This window comes from Amphibalanus amphitrite, unplaced genomic scaffold, assembly GCF_019059575.1.
Source record: "Amphibalanus amphitrite isolate SeventyFive unplaced genomic scaffold, NRLGWU_Aamphi_draft 002101F_arrow, whole genome shotgun sequence".
Classification (NCBI taxonomy): Eukaryota; Metazoa; Arthropoda; class Thecostraca; order Balanomorpha; family Balanidae; genus Amphibalanus; species Amphibalanus amphitrite.
Genome location: NW_024883594.1, coordinates 25640 through 37824, shown reverse-complemented (window position 1 = coordinate 37824; position 12185 = coordinate 25640). Strand labels below are relative to the sequence as shown.

General features: G+C 43.9%; 2 protein-coding genes across 2 annotated transcripts in view; one reads left to right on the top strand and one right to left on the bottom strand.

Moving 5' to 3' along the window:
• The window catches only part of LOC122376325 (protein GDAP2 homolog), a gene marked incomplete at its 5' end in the record, with an annotated part of 67563 nt that overhangs the window by 31129 nt on the left and 24249 nt on the right, over window positions 1-12185 (top strand). The window lies entirely within an intron of this gene.
• Window positions 4051-9996, bottom strand: LOC122376326. The gene has a single exon (XM_043356139.1). The coding sequence runs from the start codon at window positions 9579-9581 to the stop codon at window positions 4146-4148; it is 5436 nt and encodes a 1811-aa protein (XP_043212074.1). The 5' UTR covers window positions 9582-9996; the 3' UTR covers window positions 4051-4145.

The window sequence follows — 12185 nt, the reverse complement described above, 5'->3', positions numbered from 1 at the left end:
AGTACTGTAAATTTTACATCGATCGGATAAAAGCTGTGCCTTTGAGAGAGCTTTGAACTTTTTTAGAGGTGGTGTCAGTTTTGGTGACCTTGTGACCTGACCTGACCTGACCCGAACCCCCCAAAAAAGGACATGATGTAAAAATGTTGAATAAACAGCTATACAAAGTTTCAGGGCGCTAACTCAAGTGGTTTCTGAGTTATCGCTGAAAAACCACAGGGGGGGGGGGGCCAAAATGGCCCCCCCCCCCACCAGGGCGAAGGTTAACCTGTTCTGGGAGGTCAACCAGTAACCTAGGATCTCAGCATTGACCAGGACATAAAAATAAGTGGCTTTCTCTCGTCAGCGATTACCAGGACCCTCAAATCATCGGATTTCTCTCGTCACGAGCAGCTCGCTCTTTTTTATTTTTTTCAGCGAAGCTCTGGCTATTTTTATCAAGGGCCGAATGGCTGAGGGTTTCTACGCCCCTCCGCTACATGTAAGACGCTGAAAAGACATGCCTAAGTGGGTGAGGGTTAAATATCGATTGGTTTTTATGTGCCGAAGCCCGAAGCACTTTAATTTACTTCGATAGCAGTTTTTAAGACCAACGAGCTCGAATACTTTAACTTCTTGAACAATGTAAGCACCACATAAAAGGAATCGTAAGAGAAGCGGCTCAAGATTAATGAGCTATGAGACACTTAATAAAAAACGGCATAGATTAGAAACTGCACCTAACTTGCACTGGTTTTTAAACCTTTTCGTTGCAGACTAGTAGATTAAATTTTAGGATTGATTTCAGCTGATGCTCAAATGGAGCTATTCATTTGTTCATTCATGCGACCATCCAATTCCATTCATAAAAGAAGCCAGTGACAAAATTGTTCATTTTAGATAAGTGTGAAATACAAACTCAATAAAAGTTTAATGATACGGCAAATTTGACATCTTTTATAATGAACAGACAAAAAACTTTAAAAAATCAAAGTTGAGAGCCCCAAATAGGGGAGAGTGAGGTAAGATGAGCCAAGGGGCAAGTTTAGCCACCCCATGTTTCTCAGCTCCTATGGCGCTAATTGACTTGAGCTTCCATGTGCCGTTCGCTTACGATGCTGCAGTCTTTCACGTGAGACGGCAACGTTCTCACGCTCAGCACCCGGTAACATGTGGTATCGCCCCTGATAACTAAGACATGTTTTGCCTTTAAAATGAGATGGTTGTTATCTGCGGTGCATGGTTATTTTCCTTAGCGGGTGTCATTAATCGAAAATGGCCACGGGTGGGGCAAGATGAGCCATTTTCACCTGGGGAAAATGAGCCGGGTAAGCCATTGTTGTCTGCGCTGTCGAAAACCAAACTGAGCTGCGCTTGTTTCTGCTGAATAAAAATGGTAGGAAATTGTTTTTCTTTGTTGATTACTCAAGTTGTAAGTGATTTGCAGATTATCTGAAGGATAAAATGATTTCATCCGTGATAGAAAACTTGAGCTATTGGAAGGCTTAAAACAGTCACTTTTTGATGGAGGAAAAAAAACTTAGCCATAAGTATGTATGCCATGGAGTAAATAAAGGAGTAAACGGAATTTTTCTGTCCCCCTCCAAAAAAAAAGAAAGAAAACGAAACCGATCATCCGCGAAAAGAACTATTGAGCTCGAACCAAGGTGACGAATCGATTTATAGGTATGCAGGATGACTAACGATGCCACTTTTTGACTTCTTGTATCAAATAAATTCTATCATCTGGATAGCACGTCAACATTCTATTTGACATTTTGCAACAAACGTATACTATTTGGCGCGACTAGCCTCATAAATGATCTGAAACTAAAACCGTTTCTTCGCAATTAACTTGAACCACGTCATCCCAGCTTATGCACGACAAAAATAAAATAATGCTTCAGGATCACTGGCCTGAATTCCAATGCTTAAAGTTTACTCAAAACCGGTGTGGCTGAGGCACTCTTCGCTACATCTCGTGACGGCCACCATTGTGTTGCATTTTTCGGTAAGCTATAAGTTAATAAGGAAAGGATTGGTGAGTGGGTTGAAAACAGCCCTCACCCTCCACCTTCAACTCCCTCCCCTCTTCAACATAAGTAACCGAAAGATCTGGCGATGGTTTATCCACCTCCTCTGCCGCCGCGCTGCGAGGCCTCGATTCGTTCGGTATGTGGCTTCCTGAGCGGTCCTCCCCGGAGGCAAGGTGAAAGGTCATGGCCTGTATCAGAAATTTATACGTTGCTGAATATGTTTTATAGTTCTTCCAAGGCCTTGGACACTGTTTTATTATATCGGATAAGCATTGCACTTTCTTGTCAATCAATACATCTAGAGAAAACTTGATCATAATCTTATACTGCGGCAATTGTAGTTCTGCTTACGGTTGCCTCTTTATGATACGGGCCACCACCACCTCCAATGCGCTGGAGCTCTGGCGTTCTACCCCTCCCCGCTACGGACCGGCCCTCGGGCTAGGTGTGTTAGTACTGAGCGCAAACCTGTAGTAGTCACGTGACTTTCATTCACGTAGCGGGAACGGAAGCTATAGGCGATACCAAGGACGGGCTCTGGGGAGGCAACCGGCGCGGAAAAATAGCACGATTGTAGTTTTGGAAGAATATCTGTTGCGGTAAGAGGAATTATACAAAACATACGTCCTAGGAGCAAACATGTGTTATTCCTCCATACTTTGCACTACATTTCCTTTCTCCAATGGCCAGCACTTAGCAAATAATAGCGCAATTCTAAATCGGTAATATATGTGTACAGTAGCAACTGCGGGTCCCTGTACCATTACTTGTTATGGGTATAGTAGCAGCTTTCAGTCGCTGTTCGCAACTGGCGCTCATTTGTTTTATTTCCAACTACCGATCAACGGGGATGGGTGGTTTGGCGGCATGATGTTGGATGGCTATGAAAAGCTTTTACAAACATTATGCCTAAAAAATATTTCAGAAAGCGGCTCTCGCACAAAGCGTTTCATTTTACGGTTTTTGCTCTATGGAGGCTTATCCGTTGACCGCGGACCAAAATAAGGGCAATTTGTCTTTGACCTCGGAAAAGTGTCTGGTCACCTGACCTCTGGGCTCTGGTGGACCAAAAATAATCAAAGCGTAGCCTTGCGACCTTCACAACACTGCTGACGTCTTGTAACTATATAGTCCAGGGGACGAGTTAGGTCCTCGTTTAGACCCCCTCGCCATCGTCGGCTTGAAAATTCATGGGCCCCAGCGGGCACTGGCTTACGCGCAGATTCACAGCATAGGCTTTTCGATTTCGGGATTCACATAAGCTTTTAAGAGCTTGTTTTGGAGCCCCTATTTCAAAACTCAGTGGTGGAAAACACTAAAAATCAGCCTGACCTCACCTGACCTGGGGTGCGTCTCAGGCAAAGCCCCTGTCAAGACATATGCATTTTTGGATAACGGCAGTCAAAGTACATTCATAACGGAAGAGTTACGAAGTCAGTTGGGTCAACCTGGAGAAGAGACGCTGCTCACTATTACCACAGTAGAACATACAGCTAGCCCGGTTAAAAGTCGACTGGTAACGGGGTTACATGTAGCTGATGTCAACGGTAACAACTCTCTTCCGTTACCACCAGTATATACGATACCAACCATTCCAGTTGGAGACCAAGATGTAGCAAGAACAAGTTTGAAGAAACAGTGGTCTTATCTAGAAATTGAAATCCCAGAAGTAAAGGCGGATAAAATTGGAATATTAATAGGATGCGACTGCCCGAAAGCAATGGAGCCATGGGAGGTAATCCACAGCCAAAACGGTGGCCCTTACGCCTTGAAAACTTGCTTGGGCTGGACGGTGGTTGGCCCCAAGGTAATGTCCGAAGTCAGTTACAATGCAGCAGACGTTAAAGTGAACACAGTACGATTGGAAACAGAAAAGTTACAAGAAATGATGATCACAATATTCAACAATGATTTCACAGATAAGACTGCTACGATGACGGGGTATGAAAACATGTCACAAGAAGATAAACTTTGGAAGGCCCAGGTAGAAGGGAGGAACGCCCAGGAACGCAAATTTGTCAAATACTTTGACCTCACAGACGGAGCACGAGAAATTTAGGTCGTAAAAAGGCGCAACCTGATTCCGTGCTGAAACTAATGCAGCACCGCCTCTTTACCCCCTCCCCCGTTTCAGCACGTGCTCGCGCCGTCTTCTGGTAAGAGGAGCACAAGCTTGCTGATCGGCCTTCTAAGAATGGAGGTGCTCGTCCTCACTTCTGCGACACGAACATTGCCCTTTGCGTCAGGATACACGTTGATCACTCTTCCCATTTTCCATTCGTTGCGAGACGAGTCTGCGTCTACCAGGAGAACCATGTCATTTTCACGCAAATTTCTCTGAGGCTGGATCCACTTTTGTCGTACTTGAAGTGAACTGACGTATTCCTTCTTCCAACGGCGCCAGAATTCCGTCGCAAGGTACTGAACTAGTTTCCATCGCTTTCTTGAAAACGAGTCGGCTTCTGAGAAGATACCGGGTGGCAATGGCTGTGCCGAACGGTAGATGAGCAGATGGTTAGGTGTGAGCGCTTCCAAGTCCCTTGGGTCATCTGAGACAGGTGTGAGCGGGCGTCCGTTCAAAATCGCCTCTACCTCACACATGAAGGTGGATAAGCACTCATCCTCTAAAGTCTTTTGCTGCAGCAGAAAGTTCAATATTTTCCTCGTTTCGCGAATCAGGCGTTCCCATGTTCCTCCGTGGTGCGAGGCGCCCGGTGCGTTAAAAATCCATTTTACCTCTTTCTGCAGAAGTTCGTCTTCTATTTGCTGCTGATTCCAGTTGCGGATCTCTTCCTTCAGCTCCCGGCGGGCTCCCACGAAATTTGTGCCGTTGTCACATCTGATTATCCTTACTGCCCCTCGTCTGGCCATGAAACGACGCAACGCGTTTATGAAGGAATGAGTCGTCAAGGAGTGTACAACTTCCAGATGTACAGCGCGGATTTTTTGGCACACAAATATGACACCAAACCGTTTCACTGTGGCTCTACCTCTTTTGACATAAAAAGGTCCGAATAAGTCGACTCCAGTGACCGCGAATGGCGTCAAGTCCGGGGTGACGCGGTCTTGCGGGAGATCAGCCATTTTCTGTGTTAAAGGACGGCCGTGTAGTCTGCGACAGAATACGCAACGTGACAGCACGCGGCGCACCGCAGCCATTCCGCGAATAATCCAGAACCGTTCCCTAATCACTGACAAGACATGGAGACGTCCACTGTGGCCGATCTTGCGATGTGTGTCTGAGATAATCAAATCAGTCACATGAGACCTTGCTGGCAGAATCGCTGGGTGTGATGCTTCTGAGGCGTAAGCATGACTTAGTCGACCACCGACCCGTAGCACACCGCTCTCACAGACTGGATCTAGCCGGTAGATGTTACTCTTCTTGGTTATTTTCTTGTGCTCTGGAGAATGAAGAACGGCCAACTCTTCTGAAAAGGATCCTGCTTGAACGTACTTGACAATGCACATTTCAGCACTTTGAAGTTCTTCGACAGACAAGTCACTCGCTATGCCTCCATTGGTGACGTTTCTGCTCTCTGGCTTCTCTTCCTTCTTGATACGATCACGCAAGACTTGTTTCAATCGCATATAGTAAGCTACAGCTCTTTTAAGGCGGTACCAGTTGGAATAATGTTGCAGTAGCTTGTCAGTTGGCTGTGTTTCGGTGGACGTCGCTGACACCAGTTTTGGCATTTTTACTTCAGGGTCACCATCCATCACTGTTTCAAGTTCTTTGAATGGCTGCTCTGGCCACTTATCTTCAGGAAGCGTCAGGAACTCTGGCCCACGAACCCACATCGACTCATTCAAAAACTTTTCCACCGTTGTGCTTCGTGAGGCTTCATCAGCAGGATTCACCTTTGAAGTAACGTATTTCCACTGGTTCTCGTCGCTGTGTTCAAGAATGTAACCAATGCGATTTGCTACATAAATATGAAATCTACTTGTTTTGTTCTTGATATAACGAAGAACAGTTGTACTATCGGTCCAGAAAACTGTCGAGTCGACAACTGTTTGGAGTTCTTCTTTCACAACTAAGTCAAGGCGCACTGCTAAAGTCGCAGCAGTGAGCTCCATTCGAGGAATGGTGACACTTTTCAGCGGCGCCACGCGCGCCTTTCCAATGAGAAAAGAGCAGTGGATTTTCCCGTTATCATCCACTTGTCGGAGGTATGATACCGCGCCGTAACCAGCTTGGCTAGCATCTGCGAAGTGATGTATTTGTGTGGATAAGACACGACCAAAATCTCCTGGTTTCATGCACCGCTCTACACTGAAGAGTTCCAGCTGGCAAAGGGAGGAGTGCCACCGAAGCCATTTTTGTTGCAGAGGCATGGGAATAATGTCATCCCAGCCAAGATTCAATGTACATAGTTCTTGAAGGATCAATTTTGGCACCATCAAAACGGGAGCAGCGATTCCCAATGGGTCAAAAAATGAGCTTGTTGCCGAAAGAATCCCACGTCTTGTGAGTGGTTTTGACTGGATTTTCACCTTGAATCTGAACCTATCTTGCTGAAAGTCCCATAGAACGCCGAGTGCACGCTCCGCCGTTGTGTCACACCCCAGCTCGGCTCCTTTCATATTCTCCGTTTTGTCATGGTCTGGTAACGATTCTGTCACTTCTCGATGATTGCTAACGAACTTGGTGAGATTAAATCCCCCCATGGCGCACATTTGCTTGAGTTCGCGGACCAGTGTCACTGCCTTATTTATGCTTTCCACCGACTTCAGACAGTCATCAATATAAAAAGAATATTGTATAGTCTTCGCCGCATCCGGACTGAACGTGTGATTGTCTTGTGCACATTTTTGTAGTGCGAAGTTGGCACAACCCGGAGACGATACACTGCCAAAAATGTGTTTTTTCATGACAAAGTCCTCCAATTCCCTTGTTGTATCACCCTCTGGCCACCATAGGAATCTGTAGAAATTGACGTCGGTTGATGGTACTTGTACCTGATAAAACATTTCTTGAATATCCGCCATAAATGCGACCCGTTCCTTCCTGAACCTGATGAGAACACCGATCAAAGTATTTGACAAATTTGGACCCTGTAGAAGCTGATCATTCAAGGATGTTCCGCCGTACCTTGCCGAACCGTCAAAAACCACTCTTGTTTTCTCGGGCTTAGCCGGGTGCTGAACCGAATGATGGGGAATATACCACATTTTGCCTTCTTCTGGAGGATATGCCATTGACGCTGGCTCGGCGTGACCCTTTTCTAATAGCCCGTTCATGTATTGAGTGTAACGAATGTGGAGGGCTGGGTCTCTTTCCAGTCTCTTTTTGAGACCTATGGCTCGTCTCTCTGCTAGGGCTCTGTTATTTGGAAGCCGAACGCTTTCAGCCTTAAACGGAAGGGCTATTTCATAACTACCGTTCTTCAATTGCACACTCCCTTCTACCTTGGCCTTCCAAAGTTTATCTTCTTGTGACATGTTTTCATACCCCGTCATCGTAGCAGTCTTATCTGTGAAATCATTGTTGAATATTGTGATCATCATTTCTTGTAACTTTTCTGTTTCCAATCGTACTGTGTTCACTTTAACGTCTGCTGCATTGTAACTGACTTCGGACATTACCTTGGGGCCAACCACCGTCCAGCCCAAGCAAGTTTTCAAGGCGTAAGGGCCACCGTTTTGGCTGTGGATTACCTCCCATGGCTCCATTGCTTTCGGGCAGTCGCATCCTATTAATATTCCAATTTTATCCGCCTTTACTTCTGGGATTTCAATTTCTAGATAAGACCACTGTTTCTTCAAACTTGTTCTTGCTACATCTTGGTCTCCAACTGGAATGGTTGGTATCGTATATACTGGTGGTAACGGAAGAGAGTTGTTACCGTTGACATCAGCTACATGTAACCCCGTTACCAGTCGACTTTTAACCGGGCTAGCTGTATGTTCTACTGTGGTAATAGTGAGCAGCGTCTCTTCTCCAGTTTGACCCAACTGACTTCGTAACTCTTCCGTTATGAATGTACTTTGACTGCCGTTATCCAAAAATGCATATGTCTTGACAGGGGCTTTGCCTGAGACGCTTAATTGTACCGGCAAGACTGGTAGAACTGTGCCTGAAGTGACTGCCTTGGTCCCACCACATAATTTGTTTTGTGGAGTACTTGAATTTGGATCGGTACTGACACTGTCATGGTGAGGCGGAAGGGAAGGTCTGGTGACGGGTTTGAATTCCACGTGCAGTAGAGATGGATGCCTTTTGTCACAATGACGACATTGCATTCGCCTTCTACAATGTTTCGATACATGATTTGGACGAAGACAAGCAAAACAAAGTCGTTTCTCCTTTATTTTCTCGATCCTTGCAGATATATCCATCTGAAGTAGAACAGGACATGATTCAATTGTATGACATTCGTCACATGCGTAGCATCGCACGTCTGAATTTGTGGTTGCAGTGTAAAATGTTGATTTGAACGATTTTCCGTGGCTTGATTTTGCATCCATCATTTCTTTCACTCCAAACACTGGGTCGCTGCATATACACACTTGCCGCTCCACAAATTCAACTATATCTCCAAAATCTGACTTCATATTTTGTTGCGAACTTTCAAACACTAGCTGACGCCATTTTTCTTGCAACTGATATGGTAACTTGCCAACGATTTTCTGAAGATTCCTAGGATGATTTACCTCGCTGAGAGCGCCCAGAGATTCCATTGCATTTTTACAGCTTCGAATTAGAATTGAAAAATCTTCCAAACAGTCAACATCCAATGATTTCATCTGCGGCCAAGAGAGAATTTTATCAACATAAGCAGAAGAAATGCGATGCTCGTCGCCATACTTGCGATCCAGTGCCGCCCTGGCATCCTTGTAGCCTCTGTCTGGCTGTAAGTGCATATATCCTTTCACGATTTCATGTGGTTTTCCTGTTACGCTTTGAAGCAAGAAATAAAGTCTTTCGGCGTCGTTCTCAGTTTGGGTTTCGATACGGCTTATAAATGAACGGATAAACATAGGGTATTCCATGGGATCACCCTTAAATTTCGTTATTTCGGTCTTCGGTAGGGAACTTCTTCGTTGTTGTCGTAACATAGTTTCTGCCATGTCGTACATTTGCGCACCGCACGTCTTGCTGTGACCAACATCAGAGTGAACAAATTGTGAAGATGTGCCAGGAACCTGAATTTGATGTAAATGAGTTGTTTCATCAGTATTTTCCATTATATCACTCGCAGCGAAATATTTTTCACGGGCATGAATGGCTGCTAATTCTTCTTCAATGTTTAATTGCTCTTGTCGTAATTTTAGACGTAACTCTTCCTCGAGTAGACGCCGTTTTTCTTCAAGAATGCTCGATCGTGCTTCTAGCTCCGCCCTTTTCGCCGTGTCGACGGCTCGCTGATTTTTAATGAAACTTGATGACGAAGACGTTGAAATTTGTGACGCACTATCTTCAGGTTCAATGTCCATTTGTGAAGTCTTGTGTGATGAGATGAGTCTTTTAATGAGGTCGTCTTTCGTTCCTGTTGTTTTTAGTCCCCTTTCTTGCAATAAAATTTTCAACACCTTCTTGGTCTTCGTGTTGTATGCTTCCATCTTCAATTCTCTTATGAAATTTAAGTTACTTTATCTTAAAATCGTCTTATACGACCATATAACTACTAATCTACATTACTTTACTTGTATTGTTTTTAGACTTATGTAGAGTTCGGAGTGTTCGACGTAGGTATCAAAATTTCATTTTACAGAGCACCGAATTTATTGTCTTGTGAAAGTTTAACTCATACAAAACAAGCATGAATTAAAGTATATAACATAAGACAATCTTGCTTGAATTTACTTGAATTGTGCCCGTCTAAAAACAATATCAAAACTAGAACACATAGCCGGAAACTACATCTTTTGAAATAACATTTTTCCTTTCAAATTATTTAACAGACGGAGCACGAGAAATTTAGGTCGTAAAAAGGCGCAACCTGATTCCGTGCTGAAACTAATGCAGCACCGCCTCTTTACCTCACTGAATGTTTTTAGACTTATGTAGAGTTCGGAGTGTTCGACGTAGGTATCAAAATTTCATTTTACAGAGCACCGAATTTATTGTCTTGTGAAAGTTTAACTCATACAAAACAAGCATGAATTAAAGTATATAACATAAGACAATCTTGCTTGAATTTACTTGAATTGTGCCCGTCTAAAAACAATACAAGTAAAGTAATGTAGATTAGTAGTTATATGGTCGTATAAGACGATTTTAAGATAAAGTAACTTAAATTTCATAAGAGAATTGAAGATGGAAGCATACAACACGAAGACCAAGAAGGTGTTGAAAATTTTATTGCAAGAAAGGGGACTAAAAACAACAGGAACGAAAGACGACCTCATTAAAAGACTCATCTCATCACACAAGACTTCACAAATGGACATTGAACCTGAAGATAGTGCGTCACAAATTTCAACGTCTTCGTCATCAAGTTTCATTAAAAATCAGCGAGCCGTCGACACGGCGAAAAGGGCGGAGCTAGAAGCACGATCGAGCATTCTTGAAGAAAAACGGCGTCTACTCGAGGAAGAGTTACGTCTAAAATTACGACAAGAGCAATTAAACATTGAAGAAGAATTAGCAGCCATTCATGCCCGTGAAAAATATTTCGCTGCGAGTGATATAATGGAAAATACTGATGAAACAACTCATTTACATCAAATTCAGGTTCCTGGCACATCTTCACAATTTGTTCACTCTGATGTTGGTCACAGCAAGACGTGCGGTGCGCAAATGTACGACATGGCAGAAACTATGTTACGACAACAACGAAGAAGTTCCCTACCGAAGACCGAAATAACGAAATTTAAGGGTGATCCCATGGAATACCCTATGTTTATCCGTTCATTTATAAGCCGTATCGAAACCCAAACTGAGAACGACGCCGAAAGACTTTATTTCTTGCTTCAAAGCGTAACAGGAAAACCACATGAAATCGTGAAAGGATATATGCACTTACAGCCAGACAGAGGCTACAAGGATGCCAGGGCGGCACTGGATCGCAAGTATGGCGACGAGCATCGCATTTCTTCTGCTTATGTTGATAAAATTCTCTCTTGGCCGCAGATGAAATCATTGGATGTTGACTGTTTGGAAGATTTTTCAATTATAATTCGAAGCTGTAAAAATGCAATGGAATCTCTGGGCGCTCTCAGCGAGGTAAATCATCCTAGGAATCTTCAGAAAATCGTTGGCAAGTTACCATATCAGTTGCAAGAAAAATGGCGTCAGCTAGTGTTTGAAAGTTCGCAACAAAATATGAAGTCAGATTTTGGAGATATAGTTGAATTTGTGGAGCGGCAAGTGTGTATATGCAGCGACCCAGTGTTTGGAGTGAAAGAAATGATGGATGCAAAATCAAGCCACGGAAAATCGTTCAAATCAACATTTTACACTGCAACCACAAATTCAGACGTGCGATGCTACGCATGTGACGAATGTCATACAATTGAATCATGTCCTGTTCTACTTCAGATGGATATATCTGCAAGGATCGAGAAAATAAAGGAGAAACGACTTTGTTTTGCTTGTCTTCGTCCAAATCATGTATCGAAACATTGTAGAAGGCGAATGCAATGTCGTCATTGTGACAAAAGGCATCCATCTCTACTGCACGTGGAATTCAAACCCGTCACCAGACCTTCCCTTCCGCCTCACCATGACAGTGTCAGTACCGATCCAAATTCAAGTACTCCACAAAACAAATTATGTGGTGGGACCAAGGCAGTCACTTCAGGCACAGTTCTACCAGTCTTGCCGGTACAATTAAGCGTCTCAGGCAAAGCCCCTGTCAAGACATATGCATTTTTGGATAACGGCAGTCAAAGTACATTCATAACGGAAGAGTTACGAAGTCAGTTGGGTCAAACTGGAGAAGAGACGCTGCTCACTATTACCACAGTAGAACATACAGCTAGCCCGGTTAAAAGTCGACTGGTAACGGGGTTACATGTAGCTGATGTCAACGGTAACAACTCTCTTCCGTTACCACCAGTATATACGATACCAACCATTCCAGTTGGAGACCAAGATGTAGCAAGAACAAGTTTGAAGAAACAGTGGTCTTATCTAGAAATTGAAATCCCAGAAGTAAAGGCGGATAAAATTGGAATATTAATAGGATGCGACTGCCCGAAAGCAATGGAGCCATGGGAGGT

Excerpts from the sequence above, each read along its gene's own strand:
- LOC122376326 (XM_043356139.1), bottom strand. The coding sequence starts at position 9,581 with ATGGAAGCATACAACACGAAGACCAAGAAGGTGTTGAAAATTTTATTG.